The sequence below is a fragment of the Boleophthalmus pectinirostris genome, unplaced genomic scaffold (genome assembly GCF_026225935.1).
Source record: "Boleophthalmus pectinirostris isolate CB_2022bp ecotype Guang Dong unplaced genomic scaffold, ASM2622593v1 HiC_scaffold_1, whole genome shotgun sequence".
Lineage (NCBI taxonomy): Eukaryota > Metazoa > Chordata > Actinopteri > Gobiiformes > Gobiidae > Boleophthalmus > Boleophthalmus pectinirostris.
In genome coordinates, this window is record NW_026570970.1 from 14,279,093 (window position 1) to 14,306,211 (window position 27,119).

The 27,119-nt window shown below is 38.7% G+C and overlaps 1 protein-coding gene across 4 annotated transcripts in view; it reads right to left on the reverse strand.

The window, feature by feature from the left end:
* Positions 1-27,119, reverse strand: part of fmnl2a (formin-like 2a) — a 140,528-nt gene that overhangs the window by 68,679 nt on the left and 44,730 nt on the right. For all 4 annotated transcript variants that reach the window (XM_055152834.1, XM_020931830.2, XM_055152830.1 and 1 more), the window contains exons 2-3: positions 24,151-24,234; positions 7,028-7,108 (exon numbers count right to left, since the gene is read on the reverse strand). In XM_055152834.1, the coding sequence (XP_055008809.1) occupies positions 7,028-7,108; positions 24,151-24,234 (165 nt within the window). The remainder of the gene's footprint in view (positions 1-7,027; positions 7,109-24,150; positions 24,235-27,119) is intronic.

Consider the following 27,119-nt stretch of genomic DNA (forward strand, 5'->3'; position numbering starts at 1 on the left):
ATGTTTTTTAGGAGGCAACGACATCATAACATGGCTTAAAGCTCACAAGAGTCAATTCTGTGTAATGTAGGACCTATAATATTAAAAGCCTTCCCAGACAGAACTCTTATTTTACAAGGTCACTCGTCTGTCACCTCTCCCATTGACCATCTGCCTGCCTATCTGTCTGTGTCCATTTAATTACATTTAGCTGTACTTTTATCTTCCTCCATTTACTCCACGACATTTCTTCAGCCAAAAAAATTTTAATCCAGGCTGGCACTTAAACCAGGGTTATCAAAAGTCTCAAAAATTAGAAACAAATTTACACTAAAACTAGTATCAAAATTTGAGCAGGTATCAATACTAACGAAGTCACATTCACAGGACAGAAATTAAGCTTTAGAATGATCTTGAGCTGTATCAGAACAAGTTTAAATGATCCGCCCACATTCACATTCATAATACACGTTCACCAAGACAGGGAGGCGACACCGGGCGAATGACGCCACGATCTGCCAATGGATCGTGGACACCTGGACTAAGCGATCAGTCTCAAGTGTTGTCTGTTTGTTTCGCTTACTGTGCCTTATAATTCAGTGCACCTTATGTTATGAAAATAGACAAGAGAATTCAGCATTATTAATTAGGGCTGTGCAAAAATATTGAAATATCGATATATCATATTGTTTAATGTGATGATACAGTATCAATATCGTGGGCTGCTGTATCGATATATCGCCAAGAGTATTTTTTTTGGTATACTTTACGAAATTATTTTGTGTAAGAGCTACAGTGGTAATGACATTTTCACTGTTCTGAGTAAAATGGGTGTTTTTTGTATTAACTTTGCACAAACTTAGTTGACTTAGTAGACTTTTAGTACCACAACCATGAGTTATGTCTTTCACAGAACCATATCAAATCGATTTGAAATATCACATCGAATCCTATGTTACAGCTCTACAGTTTTGTTGCTTGTTTAGTGGAAGGAAACTCGTTTATGCGACACATTTGACATTTTCACTGTTTCAATGATTAAAATGTTTGTGTTTCATTTTAATTTTGCACAAGAAGTGGTTTAACAAAGACTTTTACTATCACAGACATGATTTAGCCATTATTTTTATTGAACCGTAACTGCAATATATCGTATCGAATCCTATTGAATCAAGGTATGTATCGTATCACCAACTTCTTAATGACACCCAGCCCTATTACTGATACCACGCCTTATAATCTGGTGCGCTTTATAATTCGAAAAATACGGTAAATGATATTGGTGAAGGTGTATCGAGTTTAAAACACAGTGGAGAACTTCTTGTATTACCACATGACATCACAAGGTGGAACAGATTTTGTTTCAGAGAAGAACTCAGTTTAAATAAAACTATAGGGAAGATTTGGTGTTGAATGTGGTTTGTGTTGAGGAAACAACATTATAACAGATCAGAAAATAGCATAATATAGACCTCTGAGGGATTACAAATAGCTGTAATAAAAAAAAAAAAAATGTAATAAAAAACTGAACCAAAATAGTTTTACAAGTTTATTTCAAAAGTTTCCTAGTTCAGTGTAGTATCCCAGCATTCTATTTCCAACCATATGTTTTATTAGGGAAGAGGTCTTTGTGTTTGTGGCGAGAGGAGCATATTTGGGGCCAGTACAGAGGCAGCCCTTTCCTTTCTCCAACCCAACCCTCTAAACACTACCAGCTGCAACTGCTACAGATGGAGAAGACTGGAAACTACACAATTACACAAATCTATTCATGTTACTAATAATAGAAATATAATGTAGTTGATAAGGCTGAAAATAAATGTCTAATTGTGATTTCGAGTTTCGAGTAGATTTGCAATATTGTTTTAAAGAGGCACTAACTTTTTATGTATGTTTGTTTCTATGGATATGTCTTTGCTATGCCTGGAATGTTCCACAGTATGACTTTAAACAGCTCTACTTTACATTCATTAAATTACAGATGGTTTTATAGCTCAAAAATACCTAAAAAAACAGGGATTCTGACTGTGAGCGATGTCGCCTCTCCACAGATGTCTCCTGTAACTTGGTCTGGTTTGGTTTGGAAAGATTTAATGCCATACTGTGAAACATTCCAGACAAAGCAATAACATCTCCATGAAGAAAAGCATCTGACAGACCCTCCAGCGGAAAAGTTACACAATGCGCCTTTAATAAAATCAATGGGAAACACTGGAGTGTGATTAATCTTACTACTTGCTGAAATTCTAAATCTGCCACAACTGGCACACTGGGGTCTATCCTGGAAACAAATCAATAGCTGATAGATTCTTGGAGGCTAGCTGGACCGCAGATCTTCCTCGCTGGGTTCAATTGGCTAGTTGGGCCAAGGCTCTTCCTCCCTGTGTTCTGATTGGCTGAGGGCTGCAGAAGGAATGCGCCGGAGCCTGCCTATGGAAAGCAGAGGAGCAGTGACCTCCAGCTCTCGCCGAGGCACAAAGTGGCAATTGTTTGAGTTGGAAGAAAAAAGGGGGATGGAGCAGGAATGTAGAGAGAAGCCTATAACTCTTTCTCTAGTCCTGCTCTGGTCTCATGCCTGGTTTTGTCCTATTCACGTTAGTCCATAGCCCTCTACCCTATAGACTTCAGTTTACCTTGAGCTTATAGCCCAGTGTCCAGTCAGGCACTTTGCTCGACACAGACTGTGAAAGTAACACAAATTTGGCAAATTCTAGGAAGTCCAATGGGGTTTGGCTAATGCACATGGTGAATATTACACACACAACATTTTAGCATGAATAAAACATTAATGGCTTAATTAAGATCGAGACTCAGTCATTTCTAATCCTCAATGATTCACCACAGCCAGTCCTTTAAAAGCATGTGGTTTGGAGCAGAGCTCGCACTTTGGAGGAACATTTATTTTGCACAAAATGGCACTGAAGTGCCGCAGTTTCCGGACTATAAGCGGATACTTTTTTCACACACTTTGAACCATGCGTCTTAAAACAATGCTGCACCTAATTTATAAAAGGATTATTTGATTATCAACATGAAGTTGCAGCTTTAGCTAGTGATGTTGTCAGTGCACTAAAACAGTTTATTGCCATGCGATAAAATAAGTTATAATGCTAAATTAACATTAGTGAGTTGGATACGACTTAATGACCTGTATGTGTTAAATGCTGGTGAGTGTGTAAATGATGAGATAAATGTCTCAGACTTCAGTAGCTGGACATCCACTCAGACCTGATCGATACAACTAGCCCCTGGGAAAGCCTGAAATCTGCAGAAATCCTATGAGACACTGACATGATACAGACAGGACAACGGCTCTCTCTGCAGAAGACATGCGCAGAGCGCGGGGAGAAACAGTGATGATGCTCTGAGGAAGATGCTTGTTTGATTGTGTTGTGTGTAAGAGTCACATTTGTGGAGATACAAGCCTCCTCACAGTAAGAACATATGTTTTCCTATGTATTCCAGTGCAATAAACACAACCAACCAACATAAATACTGTGGCTTAAATATGTTGTGGAAATAAATGTTTTCTTTTTTTATAACAATGGCAGTATTTCAAACACCAAAAATCACATGAATAACTATGGAAGCCCTATAGTTGTCTGTGGTGTTATTTGGTCCTAAAACCTGCAATTGAAACATTTACTGGGACGTCCCATAACAAACACAAAAACAACAAAAGTGTGGGTTTCTTTGATTTCTCACATCCAGGTATTTGTTTGTGACACATTTACAGGAGCACATATTACAGATCTCAAACTCAGCTCATGTTATAGTCCAGGTAAAATAGCTGTTTCTTCCTCGTGTAATGTAATTGATTTAGACACCAGTTAACAGGTCTGCGTGACTACAGCCTATATACTGTTCAAATACTCAGAGAATAAGCTGTTGGCCAGGTTATTTCCCACTTGTAAAGCACAGTGCACAAATACAAAGCTTTCAGGGCCAAACAATGCTAGCCTTGGGTGACATAAGATCTATAACCGTTATGAGGAATGAGCTGGGAAAACAACAACAAATGAAGGTGCAAAACAAAAATCAAGTTACCGTGTCCTAATGTGAGCAGTAAGTGATGTCAAAAACCCAATATCCAGCATAAAGACTGAAAACAGCATTTATGTCCTTAAAGGTGCACTGTGTAACTTTTTGGTAATGGGTCAGTCACCTGCTTGTTTCTATGGAGATGTCATTGCTCTTTCTAGAATGTTCCACAGTAGGACATTAAACAGCTCTACCTTATACCTACCTATAATGTTTGAAATAAAACTAACCTTGCCTCGCATGAATTGTCGCATGTTGAGGGACTATTTTCTCACATATCAGTCCGCCGCTGCCAAGTTTTCTATCAGGAAATACAACTCGCTGCTGCTGCTCAGACATAAATCCTTCAAATGCAAGGTTGGTTTTACTTCTAAAATTATTCTATCGATATAGACATTCACCTCAACATTCTGGCGTAATAATAGTATTTAATATAAACTAAAATTCTGCAGCAAATGCAAATACATCACATAATAATTTGAATATAAATATAAATACTTCATATATATATCATGTTTTAACAGAAAAAAATCAACAAAATACAAGATGCAGATGTGTTATTATGTTCCAAAATCTAATTTAAAAAAATGACAACTTTTGAGGATTGCCACATAGGGCCAGTTCAAATTGTGGGGGAAGAGGGGCTGGGAGGCCGGACAAAGGGGCGTGCAGTCCCGGAGTTGGCCCGTAGGCCTTAGTTTGATGACCTCTGCTCTAAACCCCTTGAACTCACTGCAATACAAGATCATTTTGTATTTTAACAGTTTTAATTTTAGCTGTCTGTATCCATCTGTATTAATTAATATTGTCCATCTGAAACTCAGTAACTGTTGTGTTTTCGTTGATTAACAAAACCCACTGTGTAACATATTGCAATGGGAAACTGAAGCCTCACTAACAAAGCCAGCTGATTCATTGAGTGATTTCCAGTCATTTTGGCCGAGGCGGACAGTTAATGTGTTTATCACAGAGCTCTCTTTCACCGCGCCAAAAAGACTTGACTCTGGCAGCGGCTCCAGTCTGATAGAGCCGCTCCTCTCACCACTGCCTCGATCCAAAAGCCCAAAGACTGGACGAGATTTTCTAAGGGTTTATGAAAGCTCTGACGTCACAGACACTAGGGCTGGGGATCATTAAGGAGTTCCCGATATGATATTTACCTCGATACATAGGGAACGATACGATACTTTTTCGATGCAGTGCACATTTGATTCAGTACAATTCAATGCGATATATTTCAAATCGATTCAATAAGGTTCTGTGAAAAAACAAAAGGCTAAATCGTGGCTGTGATACTAAAAGTCCACTAAGTTTGTGCAGAAATAATACGAAAACACCAACCGCATACAGACTGAACCAGGACTGAACCAGGACTAAACCAGAACTGAACCAGGACTGAACCAGAACTGAACCAAGATTGAACCAGGACTAAATCCCGGTCTCAGTCCTGGTCTGGTCCCAGTGTCAGTCTTGGTCTGGTCCCGGTCTCAGTCCCGGTCTCAGTCCGGTCTCAGTCCTGGTCTCAGTCCCGGTCTTAGTCCTGGTCTTAGTCCTGGTCTCAGTGCTGGTCTCAGTCCTGTTCTCAATCCCGGTCTCAGTCCGGGTCTCCGTCCTGGGCCCAGTCTGGTCCCGGTCTCGGTCCCGGTCTGGTCCCAGCCCCATTCCTGATCTTGTCCCGATCTGGTCCCGGTCTCAGTCCTGGTCTCAGTCTGGTCTGGTCCCAGTTTCAGTCCTGCTCTGGTCCCGGTCTCAGTCCTGGTCTCAGTGCTGGTCTCAGTGCTGGTCTCAGTCCTGGTCTCAGTGCTGGTCTCAGTGTCTCAGTCCTGGTCTCAGTCCTGGTCTCAGTCCTGGTCTCAGTGCTGGTCTCAGTCCTGGTCTCAGTCCTGGTCTCAGTGCCTGGTCTCAGTGCTGGTCTCAGTCCTGGTCTCAGTCCTGGTCTCTGGTCTCAGTCCTGGTCTCAGTGCTGGTCTCAGTGCTGGTCTCAGTCCTGGTCTCAGTCCTGGTCTCAGTGCTGGTCTCAGTCCTGGTTCTCAGTCCTGGTCTCAGTCTGGTCTCAGTCCTGGTCTCAGTCCTGGTCTCAGTGCTGGTCTCAGTCTGGTCTCAGTCTGGTCTCAGTGCTGGTCTCAGTGCTGGTCTCAGTCCTGTGTCTCAGTGCTGGTCTCAGTGCTGGTCTCAGTGCTGGTCTCAGTCTGGTCTCAGTCCTGGTCTCAGTGCTGGTCTCAGTGCTGGTCTCAGTGCTGGTCTCAGTGCTGGTCTCAGTGCTAGTCTCAGTCCTGGTCTCAGTCCTGGTCTCAGTCCCAGTCTCAGTCCCGGTCTCACTGCTGGTCTCAGTCCTGGTCTGATCCCGGTCTCAGTCCCTGTCTCAGTCCCGCGCCTGGTCTAAGTCCTGGTCTCAGTCCCGGTCTTAGTCCTGGTCTGGTTCTGGTCTCAGTCCTGATCACCCCACAGTCTACGCGGGCACACCTCCAGGCCCGTCCCGACACTCAGTCCTGGTTCAGTCCATAGGCGGCGCAAAAGTTCGGCATCGCAGTTTAAGTCATGGAAATGGTAAACGGCCATTATCTGTTTTTTCCATTATTCATTTAAACACAAAATCAAAAACTGAAAAAACAAATCATTATTTTGGAGACAAATCAGAAGAAAAAAGTTTGTTTTTTGTTTTCTTATTGTTGGTTTCATTTTGAAAAACAAATGAACGAATGTCACACGGATTCTAGTAGAAAATAAACATCTGAGATTAGTTTTTTGATATGACTATGACCAAAACAAAATAAAAATATGATGTCAAAATGAACTTGGTCTCTACTTGATAATTTGCAAAACAATCCCTCCTAATGCTGTGTGTAATCCTGGGCGTTTTTAGATAAACAACTGACTATCTGGTGGTTTTGTCACTGCCGTTCCCACAGCGTGTCCCCTCTTTTCTCAGCTGTGGGGGGAAATCCTGTACAGAGGGTCAGGGCCGCAGCAGAGGCAGGGACTGACAGGGACTGGCAGGAGCACTCACCTTCCTTGTGACTGCAGGGTCCAGATAACTGCGCAACTTTTGGATGTACGTGTGTGGGGGGTTTTTCACTTGGAACCGTTCCTGTAAAAAGAAAAGAAAGAGAAAGTTAGAAAGTGTTGACTTACAGTAAATGAGTTTGGAAATGTATTCAAACAAGATGTATTCAAGTTAAGGAAAATACTACTGGAACTGCCAATCTCTACTGAACAAAAAGGTAAAGGGTGGCGCATTTTGAGTTTTGGAGATGTAGATGTAATAATAAAAGATTAGTCAAACATGTGTGAATGAAACAAAACACAACTCCGAGTATGTTTTCGAGGATTTAAAAACATTAAAACACGGCTTAAAGCTCACAAGAATCAATTTTGCGTAATATTAAACCTTTAACAAGTCGGGGCATGTAAACAGACTGTGCAAAGCTTTTGTGTAAAATGTACCAGTTACTTATGAATAAACTGAGTTGAATGAATTCCTCTGAAAAGAATAGGCCAGAGATTAACCTTAATAATGGCGAGTAATTAGCCTATTCTGAAAGTGATTTGTGCCGAACAATGGACGCGCACAAAGCCGCTATTCTCACGCAAAGAATGAGATTAAACTTTGGTTCAGTTGAGGGAAGCTTATAAGAATTGCGTTGCGTTCTAGGTGGACAATAAAAGAAGAAAAGTCAAAATGTACGGCAGTGAAATCACGTAATGTACAATCACGTGAACGTTTTAAAGCCAAACCCTGAAATTTGATGAAGAAAATGTGAAAAATAAAGAAATTTAAAGGTGCACAGTGTAACTTTTCTGATGAATGAAGATATTATTGTGTTTCTTTGATTATTCAACAATAAACTTGGTAATCACAATGACAGCTTAATGATTAGCTCTATGGAGAAGCAAACCTGCACAGGGTACGAATTCATGTTTTTCAATGTATTTTTGAGCTATAAAACACCTGTAATTAAACAAGTGCAAGGGAGATATAAAAATGTATTCAACAGATACATATGTACTCTAGTTTATGAAACTGTTTACCTTTTTTCTGTACCATTTTTGGTTCTAAAGTTACATACGTTTTAAACAGACCATGTATGAAACATGGAACAAAAATTATTTCCCAAATTTCAAAGACCTGCAAATCATGTAAATAAATGGATGTATTTCATCACATCTTGTGTTATTCCATCTTTGAACTGTTGATGAAGGTACATGATTTTTCAAAAAAATGTATTTAAAATGATAAAAATTAGCTTGGAAGGACTGCCATATTTTATATAAATAGTTACCTTTCATTTTGAAGTAATATTAAAGTATTCGGAAGAAAAAAGAGACAAATTATTCAAAATCATGCATCTTCTACTTGCTTGCACAATTTTCCCTCCGTTACCATGACCTTTCTTAATAAAAAATCTCATTACTCAAAAAGTAAGAGGTTTTTCAACCTAATCTTGTAACATATGGTAGAAAACTATATGAAGCAAATATTCAAACCAGTTTGTTAAGGATATGTAAGTGAGAACCTCTAGTTATCACTGTTTGTATTTATTGCCCAAAAAGTGCTGCATATTTCATTCCCTCTGTTACCGACATGATTTTTTTAAATTTCTTGTCAACAACTTGAAAGAATATCACAGGTTTAACTTTACCCTGTTGGAGTGTTAACTCTTTCCTACATTCTGATACCTTACTTATTTCAATAGTCCCTCTAGTTTCTGAAAAAAGAGCTATTTGAATGTAAAAAATCTACCCCTGTTTCCCTCCGTTACCACTTGACTGGACCCATAGTGCAAATTTAATATTGTAACATTTTTGAGAAATTATCTCAACACTCTTGAGGTTCAGGTATCATTTTCTACCTTTCAAAATGTTTGTTATTTTGTATTTGTTGTAGTAGATTTGTATTGGTTTTATACACACTATACTCAATATTAAAGATGTAATTAAAACAATATCAATCCATTTTCCATATATCGCCCTCCTTCACACTGACTAATGATCAATAATATGCCAAAAACTGCTGTGTTTTACGATTTCTTTTTTGTTTTTTTCAGCACTCACTAAGCCACTAATTACTTTTTAATTACAAGGTTGACAAAAGTCCAAGTTTAACCCAAACCCTGCATGTATTTTGTTCACATGGGCAGGTGTGTGTGGAGGTCAGACTGTAATTAGTCTCATTAGTCTCATTAATGTGAGTTATGTTTGCTGGGGGTGTCATACAGTCTGTGTGAGTGAATGAGCTTTACATGTGACTGCAGCAGCATGTGAGAGCGAGGCTGAGTTCATTAGAGACAGGTTTAAGTACCATCTCTCACCACTCGGCTTTAAATAGACCTGCAGAGGATTACAGCTACAGATCGGCCTATATTTTTTTTGTCATGGCCAATGTCGATTCATTAACAGTTAGACTAGAGCAGTGTTTCCCAAACTTTTTTTCTGGGGACCCATATTTTTAAAGTCACAAACCTTCGCGACCCAAGTCAATAGACATTATTCATAAATCACAAATTAAAGGTGGATTTGCAAGAAGAGCTATCACCCTAAACTGGAAAAACATTGAAGTCCCCTCAACAAAACAGTGGATTAAGGAAATTTCAGAATGTATCAGCCTTGAAAGATTGACATTTATAGCAAAGGGAAAATGAAAAGACTTTATGAAATTATGGGAACCTTATTTAAATATCATATCCAAAAAAATAGAAATGATGTATATGTATAATAAAAATTGTTATTGTTGTTCAGCATTGGTGGTGATGATGATAACAGTGATAATACTAAATTTGTATTTATTTTCATTAATATTGTTGTTGTTGTTATTGTCATTGTTATTATTATTATTTTATTTTAGTATTATTATTTTTTATTTACCTATCTTACTTTATTTTTAATTACTTAATTTATATTTTATTCTTATTTATCTATTAATTTATTTATTTATTTTTCTCTACCCATTTTTTATTTATTTATTTATTAATTTTTTTTAAAGTACATATGGTCACTGAATATAAATAGATAAATTGTATTGTGCAAATATTGTTTAGGGAATATGTGAATGTGTATGAGTGTGTGAGTGTATGAATTGGTTTGTAATTATTATTATTATTTTTTTATTTTTTTTCGGTTGTATGTTGACCTGTGTTAATAACGTGGTCAGTTGCTCATGTGAAAAATGTTTTATTGTCTGAAAATTTATAAAAATATTGAGAGAAAAAAGTGGATTTGACCATTATTGAACATTAATGAGGATATTTTATTGTCGATTGAGTGATCGTGTCTCTCTGAACAATTAGTATTACTTAAGTTTTAAACAATGAAAAACAGTAATTGATTCAGAAATAAAATGGATCCATAATGTCCAAATAAGTAAGTATTTGGACATTAAGTTTAGCCCTTTTCTTTTTCTTTTCAGCATTCAATTGAACCAGCAATATTGGAACAAAATAGTCAATAAAATACTTACGAAATTATACAAAACATGTCTTAACATTTCAACATTTCTAAGTGAGATAGGTGGTCCGGGGAGCAGGAGGAAAGCGCAACATGAATATCAGTGTCAAAACTGTATATTGCAGATCGTGACAAGGCGACCCAAAAATAAATCTCTTGCGACCCACGTGTCTTTGGGAAACACCTGACGGTCAGTACGTAGGCTGGTATGAAGGGATTTTCCACAAACAACATTCTAAAGTCAATAAACAGTGCCTGTCTATACAGTGAGTGCACAAATCTATATAAAAGTATAAATATATAAATAAAAATATGTTGAACCCTTCCAGTGTAAACAGAAGGCCTGGTACTGTTGTATACACTGGCTCCAATGTATTTTCAATGGCTGATTTAGCATTAGTCACCAAATAGTGCAACTAAAAACAAGTTTAGAGAATAGCTCTGGTTAATATTAGCTGTTGATTATCCTGCACAAATATAACAAACAACATCTACAAACATCCCTTTTTGCTGTCAAATAAGACTGCAGCTTTCCCTTTAGACAGATTCTTTGGCCAAAACTAAATACTGGCCCAGGATCGTAGACTCTAATTAGTGCTGGTTGGATCTGGGGGGGAACCAGACTTGGATTGGTGTGAGGACCACCAGGGCAGAGACGGAGCGGAGAGGAGATGTGTCTTTCCTTCAGGTGCCGTGTCTCAAAGTTTCTGTTATTGAAATCGCAGCTCATTTGCATTTAGAACAAGTTTGTTCACTGGAGTTTGTTTAGCTCCAGGAAACACATCCTGGTCTTTGTGGGCTGCACCGCAACAGCTACAATCCTCAGTTATTACTCTGTGCAAACTTTCAATGAATCTGACAAATGCAAAACAGACTGTTCACTATGTTCAGGCAGTTTAGGTCTTACAAGAGAGTTTATTTTTATTTTTGTGATAAAAATCGACTTTGTAATTCTTAAAGGTGCACTGTGCAACTTTTGTCACCTGCTTGTTTCTATGGAGATGTCATTGCTCTGCCTGGAATGTCCCACAGTATGACAATAAACAGCTCTACCTCACATTTATTTGATTACAGATGATTTCATGGCTCAAAAATACCTAGTAAAACAGGCATTCTGACTGTGATCCCCACAGATCTGACCTGTAACTTAGTCCGCTTTGGTTTCCATGGAGATAGAAAGGTTTAATATCATACTGTGAAGGCAAAGGAGAAGTTAAATTTGTCAAATGGACAAAAGTTTATTTGGTCGAATATGTATCACAGCTCATCCAAGCAGCTTCTTTAGTTCTGGTCAAAATCTGGATGAACGGAGGAGCTAACTGCAATGAAAATACTCTGAAACTAACACATCTGCTTGTTTACAGTTTCTGTTAGTTAGTTAGGCCTATTGAACTGCACTGAGTGTGGGGTCTTATTAGCATAATTATTCAGGGCCATAATGGAGCTTTCACACCTCTGGACCTGCCCGGCTGCCCCTATTGTTCTCTTGTTTGTTTTGATTTAGATTTGAGACAGATGGTGTCTGAGTCCCCCCATTTCTGTTCAAAGATGGATTGTCTTTCCTAATAAAAATAGCTTCTTTAACTCCTCTCTCAAACCACCTCTTTTCTCTGGCTAAGATCTGTACCTCTCTGTCTTCAAAGGAGTGGCGCGACACTTTTAGATGGAGATGTACAGCAGACTGAGGTCCTGTGTTGCTCTCTCGTCTGTGCTGGTACATCGGCTTGTGACGAAACTGTTTTGCTTCTCCCATGTATGTAGCATTCTCACCAGAACTGAAGAAGGAGCTTTGGTTCGACCAAATAAACTTTTGTCCAGTTGACATATTTAATTTCTCCTTTGTCATGGATTCTACCTGGACGACTGAGGGATTTGTCACACCATACTGTGTAACATTCCAGACAAAGAAATAACATCCTCATGGAGAAAAACATCTGACAAACCCTCCACCAGAAAACTTACACAACGCACCTTTAAACCTTAACTCCTCAAGAATTGGACGGCTACAGTAAAACAAGTACGAGCACGAATAGTAAAACTGTTATATTAGCTTGCAGCAAAAAAGTGAATTGTCAAACTAAATTATTGTCACCTTTTACAACTGAATATTTATCATAATCCCTGCTATGGGCTACAACAGAGCATCCAAGACACAGCACAAGTGTGGGAACATTACAAAATATTAGCTGAGTTAAAAGCCAGACATGCAAAACACAGATACAGGCTTATCTTTATAATAACTAAGTCTAACATGTGAGCTGTCAATCATATTTCTTCTATCAGCCCCGAGACAACTTACTAACATCATTTCTTATGCTCTATTGTTTGCATTATTTCTGACAAGTATTGCAATTGCGATTAGATTTGCATTTTAAATTTTAAATCAATGCTGGCAATACAAAATACGTTGTTCAACAGTGTCGAAAGTGCTTTTTTTTTTAACTGAATTTGTAATTTTTTTTTTTTACAATTGTAAAATAAATAAAAACATTACAAATGCAAGAGGTCTTATGCATCTGACTGCTTAAAATGATTCATTATACTAGCTTATTTAGATTTAATATGGCACAAGGATCTCTTTAATTACAAAAAAGCATTAACATACATTTTGAACAAGGGTTTTATATTTGGGAATTTGCCTTTATGAATAAATTGTTTGGCTAGTAATAAACAATTACTCCTTATTTTACATGCTTACAGGTTACATTAGATTTAGATTTGCAATTTATGTTTAGTAAAAGTCAAAGGTCACATTTTAAACGCGTCCAGAAGAACTGACAAAAAGACTGAAATACAAAGCTACTCAAAAATACAAAGAAATACAAAGGGGCTGTCCAACTAATATAATAATGAAGTATCAGAACATACTGTATGTGTACAAATCTAAACTACAGGGTTAGCCGTTTTTTATACAGAATAAGAATATTTAGTTTGTGGAGGAAATTATGGTACTTAGAAAATTTCAACCTTTGCGATTTCTGACTGAAATTTTGATTTAGATTCAATTACAATTACTCTTGCAGCGATCAGGCCAGTGTTGTCCATCAGTTACCATGGTGACACAATGTACACATTAGCAAACACAGACAAAGCGGTTTCAAACCTAAAAAACATGCACCAGGGACTACAGGTGGGAATCAGCTCAACCTGGTAAAATGGATATCTTGAATGGGCTTTCAATAAAACAAAGAGAGCTAAAAAACAGAACCCAGGAGAAACGGTGTAACAATTTTTTAAATGGCTGCTGTTTCTGAAAAACTACAGAGGATTTTCAGATCACATGAGATCCCCGTCTATTTCAAACCCACAAACAATTTAAGACACAAACTGGTTCACCCAAAGGACAAAACACTGAGCTACAAACAAAGCAATGTGGTCTACTCCATTCAGTGTAGGAAAGACTGCATTGAACGCTACGGTGGAAAAACAAAACAGCCACTTCACAAGAGGATGTACCCATACAGACGAGAGAGCAACACAGGACCTCAGTCTTCTGTACATCTCCACCTAAAAGTCACGGGCCACTGCTTTGAGGACAGTGAGGTACAGATCTGAGCCAGAGGGGAGTTAAAGAAGCTATTTTTGTTAAGAAAGACATTCCATCTTTGAACAGAAATGGAGGGACTCAGACACCAGCTATCTCCTATTTACAACTCCATCCTCAAACCTAAATCAAAACAAACAAAGAAAACAATAGGGATATCCAGGTCAGGTCCAGAGGTGTGAAAACTCCATTATGGCCCTGAATAATTATGCTATTAAGACCTCACATTCAGTGCAACTTCAATAAGCCTAACTAACTAACAAAAACTGTAAACAAGGAGATGCGTTAGTTTCAGAGTAGTTTCAGGGTAGTTAGCTCCTCCGTTCAGGCAGATATAAGAACAGCGTCTGACCAGAAGTGAAGAAGCAGCAGCTAGAGAAGATCACTGGATGTGACTTTACACCCATCAGTGACATTTATGAGGAGCGCTGCAGGAGATGGACCTCCAGGATCATGGGGGCCCCCTCGCATCCCTCCCACCACCTGTTTGTTCCTCTTCCCTCTGGGAGGAGACTGAGAAGCATTAAAGCCAGAACATCTTGGCTGAAGTTCAGTTTTTTTCCTGAGGCTCAGACTTTTGCTTGGGCTCCCTTTTTATCTTGCCACACATTTTACTTGTACTTGTCTATTGGAACTGCTAAATGTTGTAGTTTTGATGTACTGACTTTTTTAATATTGCTTATTTATTATTGTTTTTATCTCTCTCTGGATCACTGGGCCTCGACGAGCACATTTCGTTCTGTCATGTGTTTCTCTCGCATGCTAGAATGACAAATAAAGAACCTTGAACCTTGAATCTTGAACCTTGGATGAGCTGCAAAATGTACTCGACCAAATAAACTTTTGTCCATGTTGTCAAATTCAGTTTCTCCTTTTGCCATGCAACCTGGCGCAATGCATCTCTCCTGTTAAATGTATATTGTGCACTGTCCCTGTCTCATAAATAAACTAAATAAATAAAATAAGATTGTCACTCAAGGTTCTGTTTAGATGTTTTATTTTGAGAGACTTGTGTATTTTACGTGTGAGAGACGTGTTTAACAGCACACATAAGATAACCTGCTTTAGTTCCCATTGAGTCAGCTCTTTCTCGTCAGATGGTGTTAAAACAAAGCTCAGATTAAGTCTTAACTTGAGTAACAGAGCTTCTAACAGAGCAGTGCCTATAGTTAGCTTCACACCCCAAGGAATGCTGATGATAGATTTTTGAAATTGCGAATGACTGACAAATAGTTAAACCAGTTAAAGTAAAAGCGTTTCATGTATTGCGGAGCTATTCACTGGCAAAGTCTGTGTAACCACAAACAAAGCTGACGTGACGTTTTGCTTTAATAACCATCGCCTTGAGGCCAATGGAGTGTGGAGCCTGTCAATCATTCCTTCAACAGACCTCGGGCAAAACTGACAACAGCTCAATGCAACTGCACAATATGAAAAACGATTCGGAGGTAAACAGGACCTCGACGTTTATGAATGCGCCTGAAGTAATTTGAGATGAGAAACTTTTGTTGACTTAGAAATATAAAATGAATTCACATAATGAGAGGATACATTAGAAGTCATTAGAGATCATAACAACATAATGAAAGCAATTGGCATGGGTTTCAAAATGATGAAACGTTATTAAGGTTGCCATGGTGATTAAGAATTTAAAACTAAGTATTTAAAATGGGGGTAATTCTTCAAAATGTTGCAGATTACAGGAAGCTGAAACACATGTATCAGAGTCCTGCACAGGTCCATTTTTGGAGACCCACACCCGCCCGTTAACCCGTGATTATATCAAAGTTAAATCCACACCCACCCGGACCCGTTAACATTCCCCCTGTTACTCGTCCGTGCCAGTGATAAATCGGGGTCAGTAGTCCAGGACTAAGCCAGAACTGAACCTACACCGTGTCATTAGCGGATTATAAATATATACATACCAAAAACCGCAGAGGCAATCTCAAGGACTACACTAGGATTGGACCAGGACTACACCAGGACTGGAGCAGGACTAAACCAGGACTACACCAGGATTGGATCAGGACTACACCAGGGCTGGACCAGGACTGAACCGGGACTACACCAGGATTAGACCGGGACTACACCAGGACTACACCAGGACTACACCAGGACTACACCAGGACTACACCAGGACTGGACCAGGACTGAACCGGGACTACACCAGGATTAGACCGGGACTACACCAGGACTACAGAAGGACTGGACCAGGACTGAACCGGGACTACACCAGGATTAGACCGGGACTACACCAGGACTACACCAGGACTGGACCAGGACAGGACCAGGACTGAACCGGGACTACACCAGGATTAGACCGGGACTACACCAGGACTACACCAGGACTGGACCAGGACAGGACCAGGACTGAACCGGGACTACACCAGGATTAGACCGGGACTACACCAGGACTACACCAGGACTGGACCAGGACTGGACCAGGACTGAACCGGGACTACACCAGGATTAGACCGGGACTACACCAGGACTACACCCGGACTACACCAGGACTACACCAAGACTGGACCAGGGCTGGACCAGGACTGGACTTTACAAGGACTAACCATCACTGGACCAGGACTGGACCAGGACTGGACCAGGACTGGACCAGGACTGGACCAGGACTGGACCAGGACTGGACTAGGACTGGACCAGGACTGAACAAGGACTACACCAGGACTACACCAGGACTGAACCAGGAATGAACAAGGACTGAACCAGGACTACACCAGGACTACACCAGGACTGAACCAGGACTAAACCAGGACTTAACAAGGTCTAAACCAGGACTAAATCAGGATTGAACTAGTGTCATTAGCATAAATATATACATGCCACAACCGCCGAGCCGATCGCCAGGACTACACCAGGACTGGACCAAGTCTAAACCAGGACTAAACCAGGACTGAACCACGCATGAATACTGTTATTGTGTCCTCAGGCAAAACACCTAACCCACCTCGCCCCCAGTGTCTGCATACACTAGTGTGTGAATGGGTGAGTGACTTTGTACCATGACAACAGGTGACAGGTCTCAAAAAAAGTACTCTAATTGGCAAACAAGTGAACTACTCATATAGACGGTTAATTTTCTTACTATATTTTTCACATAGTTCAATCTCCAAAACCACTGCTCCACACAACATCCTTATTTGAACTAATTTCCTGAATATAGAGCACACGGCCATGTTTTTATCACATCTTCATTTTCTTACATTTCCTGTGTCCCAAAACAGCAACTAGAACAATTCCTCTACATATTTTTACTCTTTTGTTTCTCATGTTTGGACAAATTCAAATAATAGACCATTCACGATAAATCATACTATATCTTATCGTTTAATACATGACAAATGAAACTATTTCTGAGGGCCAATATTTAGCATGGATACTTTTTTGTTGTAGTACTGAGAAACTTTTTAATATATTTTTTGTGAAGATTTTCTGAAGATTTGAGCAGTGGGGAGTTGAATTCTTAACCTAACTTCAATGGTTCTTTAAGTGTTTCAGTTATTTATGGCACCTCATGTTCATTAAAGGTGCACTTTGTAACTTTTTAGTTGAGGGTTTGTTACCTGCTTGTGTCTATGGATGTCGTTGCTCTGCCTGGGAGGTTCCACAGTATGACTTTAAGCAATTCTAGGTCATATTTATTCAATTACAGCTGGTTTTATAGCTCAAAATACCAAGAAAATATGGTATTCTGACCTCTCCACAAATCTGACCTGTAGCTTGGTCTGGCTTGACAAAAAGGTTTAATAGCCATACTGTTAAACATTCCAGACAAAGCAATAACATCTCCATGGAAACAAGCATTTGACGGACCCTCCACCAAAAAAGTTACACAATGCACCTTTAACAGTCTGGGTTCCCACTCTTTTTCACTGATAAAATTTCAAAAGTCATAAAAAAGTTTTGAAATTTTATGGTCTAAAGTGAATTTTCCATGATTTTACAGCATCCTACATATGTAGAATTTAGCATACCTTTAGGGCTAAATGTGAAATGTTAACCTTTTCCACTCAGTTTATGGTTTGGGATTATAGTTTTTTAACATTCAAAATACTGTCAGTGCATTTATTGTCGTCTCTTTTAAACTAAAGGTGCAGATGTTCAGAGATAATCATGATAGTCTAATGAGAACTTAACAGAACTCTGTAGTTGAGTGAAAGAGATACTAAAATTCAATGCCTTTTCGAAAAGTTTCATTGAATTTACCCAATTCCACGACTTTTCCAGGGGTTCCATGACCGTGGGAACCCTGAACAATACTGCAAATACACAATAGTTATTGTGGGGAAATCCTGCTTTACATTTTATTGTGTCAGTGGCTTTCAATATTATCATCTATATTCTGTTCACCAATAAATTATACTTCAAAATGTGTTCTGGTGACAGGTCTAATCCTAGTCTAAGGTGGTACAGTTTTGGGATGTTTTGGGATGGGATGTGAACGTGCTCTGATCTTCGTGGAGACGATGAGATCACACGTGTGGGCGAAGCTGCGTTGCTATCGGTGAGATCGCGTTTATCACTGCCAGACGTGTTCGCAAAACAGGAAGGACGACAGAGGTGCATGGAAAAGAAGTGTCCATTCTCACACAGAGACCTCGATAAACCACAGTGAAGCACAACTCTGGAAAAACCTTGTAATGAATGATCCTTAAAGTGCTACTATGCTATAAACCTCAGCAATTAAAAGAGCACTATGTAGCTTTTTTTATTAGGGGTGCACCACCTGCTTGTCTCTATGGTGATGTTATTACTCTGCCAAGAATGTTTCACATGTATAAAACTTCAGATATCACAGGTAACTTGGTCTAGAGGTTACTTGCTTGTCTCCATGGAGCTATGTTTAATGTTCACCAGAAAAGTTACATAATGCACCATTAAATTAGGACTAAATAAGGTCAGAATCACAATTCTAACTCTGCTTCCAGTTCCGTTGTCTCCTTGGCCAAGAGGTAGTTTACATAGACTGTACATGTAAATGGACATAGCTAATCTGCAAGCTGCGGTGTTCCAAATATGAAGTGAGCATGGGACGACTTCCAGCTCCACTGACTCTGGCTCCAGTTCATTTACTATTGAGAAACAGTCGTCCCTCCCTTTGTAACTGCTGCTGTCAGGCCTGTCATTTTGGTCTAAAAACATCTGTATTAAACTGCTCTAAATGATGAGGGTCTTATTTCCATATTTTGTCTGCAAATCAAGCTATAAACATAAGCAATAAGCTGTTCTCTTATGCCGAGGTCACTCCCACTAGTGTTAGCAACAGGCTTAAGTGACAGTAGGCGTGTATCGGAACATAGAAATCATGGTTCGGTACGTGCCTTGGTTTTGAGGTCACGGTTCAGTTCATTTTGGGTACAGTATGGAAACAAAATGGGAAACCATTTGCTTGTTGTTTATTTGTGTTTTTATTAAACCAACAATTTGTTGGTTTTATTTTTCCATTATACAAACGGAAAAATAAAATAAAGTGCTGCTTGGTAATACCAAGTTAAAATCTACAGTAAACAAAACCTTTCAAAAAGTAAGGCGTAACAGTTCCAGTTCCAGCAAACAATGACACCCCAATGATGGACGAGTTCCTTCGTGAATATTGAAGAGCTGAGTCTTCTGTGTAGCTGCACATGTGGTGGTGAAATGTAAACACACACAAATTGTGCGAACTCACTTGTGCACAGCTCTGCACTGAACCAAATGCCCCGTACTGAAACAGCTCGGCACGAATACATGTACCTTTACACTCCTAACTGACAGTGGTGCGGTGGAGGTGGGAAGGGGGGGATAACTTCTACATCTTCACTTCTGACTGGCTGATTGGAGCTGAACACTATAGGTGACATCGCACTCACTCTATGGTAGTTTATCACAAAGAGTGTAGAGTAAATCAATATTGCAATGTAGAGTATTTTTATGCAAAAGTAACAGCACCTACTTAAAAAATAATACGATTTACTTAAAATACAGTAAATCACCATCCTTATTTCAATGTCGAATCAAAAATGTAAGACTAAACCAGGACACATTACAACTATTGTCAACTAAAGTACAAGAAATAAAACCCATTATAATGAATTTGTTGCAATTAAAACTTATTTTTTATGAATATCAATAATAGTCCATGGAGCTAGCGCTCTCCCCTAATGAGGATCAAATAGTGGAAGTGAACAGGGATGGAACTAAAAAGTTGTTTATTTGTTTGAATGCTTTGTCTGAACCTCAATTACAGAAATAAGTGGAGCATATCTTCAGAAGTGACCCTGCCTTTTCAAATTTGATAATTGCTCCAAAAACGTCATTAATTCAAACTGGAAAGCGTGGAGTTGTCATCACAGTCCGCTTCGTTTTACCTGTACCTGTTTTGACCGCCGCATGAACCTCCATCACTGTTGCCATGGTGACATTGGGGGGTTTTAGTGGAGCTCTGACACAGCTGACTTCCAGCGTTGGATCGAGTTATGAAACATGGGTGGAGTGCGCCTAATGAATACGGATGATGTAACAATAGGAAACATGCCTTTTGTTAGATGGACCGCAGCGTATGAAGTATTTGTAACTTAAGCATCGACTCCAGTGGCAAAAAAACTAAAATTTGCACTCTAGAAACCTCAACTCAAAGGTCCCATATTACTCAAATTTGATTTTTGTGAGCTCTAAGTCAGGTTATAATGTTGTTAGCTCCTCAAAACCATGTTTCATTCACATATGTTTGAATAATCCTTTATTATTAGTTTGTCTACATCTCCAAAGCTCAAAATGCTCTGTTCCACCTTATGATGTCATGAGGGAGTAGTTTTCAAGTTAACGGCTGCCTTTTGTATTTAATCCAATGGAGACAGGAAATTCCAGGGCTGAAATTATCCAAATGATTCCAGTGAAGGTGTATGGAGCAAGGATCTACTAAAATAACTGGATAGGGTATTGCTGGTTTGTAGTTGCCTCCAGTTGACGTAGTGGCCACTCACTGGAACTTCAGTGAAAAAATCCCCTGGGCTGAGAAAGGATTTTTCTCACAGAGTGCAATGTAATCACAAATGTCTTGTGTTCGGCTGACAGGACACCTACAACTTTCAAAAATGTCAGATTTTTACCTATTTTTAGATCATAAACTTTTTCTCAGCTCAGTTGTCTTAAAAAATGCTTTATAATTGTTAGTTCCGGCTCTGCTCTAGCTTCTCTTACTCTGATTGGTCAAAGCGATCACGTGATACACAAGACCGTGCTCCGTGCATTGGTGGAAGAAAAGAGCACTACTGAGCATGCTCAATCAGCCCACATCCACCGGAAGTACCTAGGCAGAGGCTAATCTGGAATCATGCGCCATTGAGCTCAGCCCATTGACTTGAATGGGTGGCCATTTTGAAACCCCGGGGCCCGGTACGGAGTTTAAAAACACAGTGGAGCACTTCCTGTGTTATCATATGACATCACAAGGTGGAACAGATTGTTTTCAGTTGGAGAGAAAACACAGGCGTGGTGAATTTAATTATTTGCTAACATAAAATAACGTGTTAATTAATTGAATTGTGTATTTATTTGTTCATGACATTACCAGATTATAATCATTCTTAAATAGGGGGCATTTTGCTTTTATGGTGCATTAACAGCTAATACATCACATACAGTGAGGAAAATAAGTGTTTGAACACTCTGCTATTATGCAAGTTCTCCCACTTAGAAATCATGGAGGTGCATGTCCACTGTGAGAGACATAATCTAAAAAGAAAAATCCAGAAATCACAATGTATGATTTTTCTAACTATTTATTTGTATGATACAGCTGCACATAAGTATTGTGCTTACGATGAAAATTTCAGACCCCTCCATGATTTCTAAGTGGGAGAACTTGCAAAATAGCAGGGTGTTCAAATACTTACTTTCCTCACTGTATTTAGATCATCATGTTACCTTTTATTATTGTCTCTCCTCCCTTTGCTCTTTGTGCTAAGTCACTCCTCCTTCAAAGCACTATCACAACACTACCAGAGTGCAACCCACTACTAAAACTACTGCACATCGCATCAGGCTTGTGAAGTTGTTGTTCGAAGTTTTGTATCGTGCTTTAGTATATTTATGGAGAATACTTGTGTGTTGATGGATGGTGTAGGCTTGTGGGTTGAGCATTGGACAGAATTTTACAGCTAATCGTGAGGAGGATTCAAATAGGGCCCAGGAGAGATTGCTTAATTACTGAAACATGCATGGATGACATCTAAAACCTCTTCAGGCATGTTTTTAATAAGGAAACAACTTTACAACATGGGTGAAAGCCAAGAAAAAACTCTCTCGTAATACTCCCTCTTTACATATTTTAAGCACCATTATCGCCATATTGATAATAAACTAAAATGTAATTATAAACCTAAAGGCTCTTCTTATTGATCCAACATTATTCAAAGATTATACAGTGACAACATCTGTTACAGTAAAGACATGACCTGATCTGGAATAAACTTTGTTAAATTGAAACCAGATACTTCCACATTTGGTCTGTGGGTACTGTAAGAATAGGTTCTCTATAATCAGATGGGAAAATCTCAGATGTAGGGCAGGGGTCAATTGTACCGTGGGTGAGTCATTGTATAGCAAAGAAATCTCAGAACAAAACATCTACAACTGTTGATCTGCTTTTTTGTTCGGAATAGGGTCCACAAATTCTCCAAACTCCAAAATACAGGTCTAAAGTAATATTTGTGCACTTTCATGTCATGATACTTAAACCACAACTAAAACTTCAGATATGTTCAGATGTATGTTCATTTGTATTGTCTGAATATTGGGATATCAACGCTGGAGGTGTTCTAATTTTCTATGGAGGAATATTCAGCAGATACGATGGTGACACAATGAAAACACAACCAAAAAAGTTTTTAGATCTTGTCTGAAAACTCAATTTCAGGTGCCTGAGATCAATATTCATTTAAGGTCCTGTTTAGGTGTTTGATTTTCAACAAAAGAGTGAGAGAGAGGGTTGGGCAATAATACGGTATTAAGGTAGGAGGTATCAAAACATAGCAACGGTATCAATTTCATTACTGTCATTAAAAAAATCTGCAGCGCATAAAGACCTAATATAATATTGTAATTTATTGATCCCTTAATTTGTTTGCTCAGCACAAATGAATGTGTAGTTGTATTTTCAATTTAATGCTATCACGATTTAAAACTAATATTGTCTATAATGTTTCTTTTAACTGCGTGGTGAGATGACGCTTGATTAGTTTCGCTCCGTTGTCACGTGACGCTCATAAGGGAGACCAAGACAAGACGGCAAGTCAGGCCAAGGGAGTTGCCCCCCCCCAAAAAAAAAAACTAGAACTTCTGAAATTTGGCAGCATTTTGGCTTCAGGCCGAATAACAGGGGAGAGCCAGCAAATGTTGACGAGGCTGTATGTAAAATATGTATGACGGGTAAATAAACCAACTGACCGTACCCGTTGCAGTCTCAGGATACATGTGTTATTTACTGTTCTTTTATTATTAGTGATTTTATTATTATAAGCCTGTAACTATTGTTGATAAGACGCTGTAGGGCTGTGTTTTAATTTAGACTAATTGATTTGTGTTGATTAAGCTGGAAGCGCACTTTAGCTCGCCTCGTACAATTTGTTGTTATTTAATTAAGTTCCACTGACTGTTACATTTGCACTTTAAAAATGTTAATAAAAGTTGTAAATGCTGTACATGTTTTGTTGATACTTTTCAATATTTTTACGCAAATATAATGCTTGCTATTCTGTTACTGAATGGTATACGCACAAGCTACAAAATAATTCTGAATTAGTCAAGGTAATATCGTATACCCTGGTGAAATGAGAAGGTTTAATGGTATAAAAATTTGGATACTGCCCAACCCTAGTGAGAGTGACTTACTGAAAAACTGTTGGTTAATTCTAGAAAGCTTGGACTGTTTTTATGTGTGTAAGAAACTTGTTTAACAGCACAAATCAGCAAACCAAAACTCAGATTAAAGTCTATCTTGAGTAACAAAGCTTCAGACAATGATAAGTATTAATAGAGCCTTATGTAAACAGTGTATATTCAACACTCATTGTCAGTTTTGCGTCTATAATAATAAAATGGTGTATGTAAAGTTCAGTGTTATGTTATCCATATGTGCATGAACCCACCTGGTCACAGATGAGCTCCCATTTCTTCTCGTTGTCGTACTGCCGAAGGAGCCTGGCTTTGTCCGGAGGAAGATTCATGGAATTCTGCAGGAGACACAAGGACAAAGTTAAGGACATTTACCTGATAACATTGACCAGATTGACTGATTCAACCTGACAGCATCCACTCATTTACAATACAAACAAGTGACCACGGAAAAGACTAGGCGTGCTACAGGACTGCCCTGTCTGTTCAACTTGAAACCTACCACATGTGCCAAGAATATAACCGAGAATATATGTTGGGCAGGGAGGCCACTAATTAGAAAAAGACCAAAATATCTGTCATGTGAAGTGCTGCAGAGGACTCAAAGTTATTAAAGAGCAGTGTGCTGAGGGAGAGAGATATAAGACGTTTGAGAACCACATGACAAGTGGCACCATGTTGTAATAAAACTAGCATCAAATGGAATCTACCAGCAAGCTGAAAGGAGAGAAACTGGAAAAATAATACTTAATAGAGGATATCTCATGCTTTGGGTACACAATAAACCAATTAAAGTTAAGATATGTAAACGAATTGACAATTTGAGAGAAAAATTGACTCTTATGAGCTTTTAGTCATGTTAGAAAGCTGATACCTCACCAAAAACATATCAGGAGTTGTGTTTTGTTTCGTTCACACAAGTTTGAGTGAATCTATCTACATCTCCAAAGCTTAAAATACTTTTTTTCCACCTTGTGATGTCATGAAGGGGTAGTTTTCAAGTTAACAGATAACTTTTACCTTTAGTTCAGTAGAGATTGGCAATTCCAGGGCTGAAATGATCCAAATGATTCTATTATACTCTATGAAGGTGTATGGAGTCGACATGACATTAGCCACGTTTACATTATGTTTTTTAATTATTCAGAATTAAATAGTTCGGAATTCAGTTATGAAGTTATAGCTTCAAGTGTACATGGAAATAATAATTCCGAATTAACGTTTACATGGAAAACACATTACATTGCCTTTATTTCATTCCGCTCAACATCTGGGAGTGGGGAAGGGTTCTGATTGGACAGGGACATCGGACGAAAACACGCACTTCAGCTGCTACCAGCTTTTTTGTCATCTCGGTTTGTCGTTACATGTGGAGATGCTGTTCCCCAGTTTGTATGGGTGAGGGAACAGCGGTCCAAACCCAGACTCCTGAACCAGCAGGAGCAGCTCCGGTTCAGGTCAGGCCCAGATGAGCTGGAGCGAGGAGTGGTGTTCGGTGCTCTGGTCTAAAAATCGCTTTCCCCAGGAAGAACCAAGTGTGCAGAGGACGGACCGCTCAGAACATGACATAACAAACCAAACGGGTTTTGCGCTTTTGAGGAATAAACGTTTACATGATCGCTTAATAAATTAATTTTGGCTTTAAAATCGGAATAAACCACCTACTTAATTCGGATTTAACATTATTTCAGTATAAGTTTAAATCCGAAGAATCATTAGGAGTTAAGTGTTTACATTGTCTTTTTAAAGCGGAACTAATTTTTATTCCAAATTAAATTATTTTTAATCGGAATGAAAGCTCTCACATAAACGGGGCAACTACAAGACGGAACAGAATCTGGGCCTATTAAGTTACAGTATTCATGCACATTTGATGTATTAATGGCTTCAAATTATTTCATTTTCAGTACACCCAAAGTGCTGTTCAAATGGGAATTCACATACTTTTACAGTTAGTTGTGTTTTTGTCTGTAGCCATAGTTGCCCTGGGTCAAACTGACAGAAATATGGGAGGGATTCTGTGCCTCTAACTGCTGCGACTACGACCAAGCCCACAATCACACTCAGAAAAGACGAGTGAAGTAATGGGAGTCAAACTGGCCACCTTAGGGTCAAGAGGTGCAAAACTCAACCCGCTGATGTAAACTGGACCATATTTATTATTGGTCTGGAAGAATATTATGAGTTTCTAAAGGGGAGGAATTGGTTTAGAAAAATATCCCTGGATCAAAACACACAAAAAGACCAATTTGTCATCCATTTTGTTTTATTTCTTCATAAGACCATTTTGGAAACTGATCTGACCCGTGTGCTGTCCCCTTCTGAAAATAAAACATGTTGCTCAACTTTTGCATTAGGCTGATTTTTCCACTTCCTTTATCAGCATCTGCTCCGGGCTCTAACACCACAGTTTGCTCACATTTGGCTATTTTTGCTGTAGGATCATTCACCACACCCAAAAAGAAAAAAAAAGACTATTAAACAGCTTGCATAAAACTGTGTAAAGGGGGATTCAAGGCAAAAAAAAAAATGCACACATGTCAGCAGAATAAATTCAAAACAATTATCATGCTTTAGCTACTTTGACTATATGAATGAAAAGGCACAGATTTGCAGTTGTGGCCAAGACCCGATATTTGCCTATGTAGATAAACAAATGAGCAAGGCCTTCACATTCAAGTAAGCTGTGGTAGCCAAATGTTCACCATGTTTTAAATATAAACTGTAAAAAAACTCAATTCAAGTGATCTTAACCTGGCTAGATTTAAGAAAGTTTATTGTGATTTGAATACATTTCAACTTGACAAGTAAAATGATCTATTTTTGTAGCTAAAATATGAAAATACATCTGGATACACTTAAGAAAAGCAACAATTTAACACTTAAAATAGGAAACCAAATCTAATATTGCTTGGATGAAGAAAAACACACTTGTTCCATTCATAGATAATTTTACTTGTCAAGTTGAATCTTCTCAAACTGAGTAATGTCATTTTAACGTACCTAGATCTTGCTTTTTGCAGTGTAGTTATAAAATGTATTGTCTGGGTTTTATCAAATCATATTAATTAGTGCAATTATTTAGATACTATGTCCTCTGAAAAGAACAAAACCTTTTCTTTTTGAAGCTGTCAGGTATGAAAACAAACTTTTGGTCTGAAAAAAAGAAAACCAATAACATAAAATATTCAGTTTTTATGGAAAAATCAAAATATACTCATAG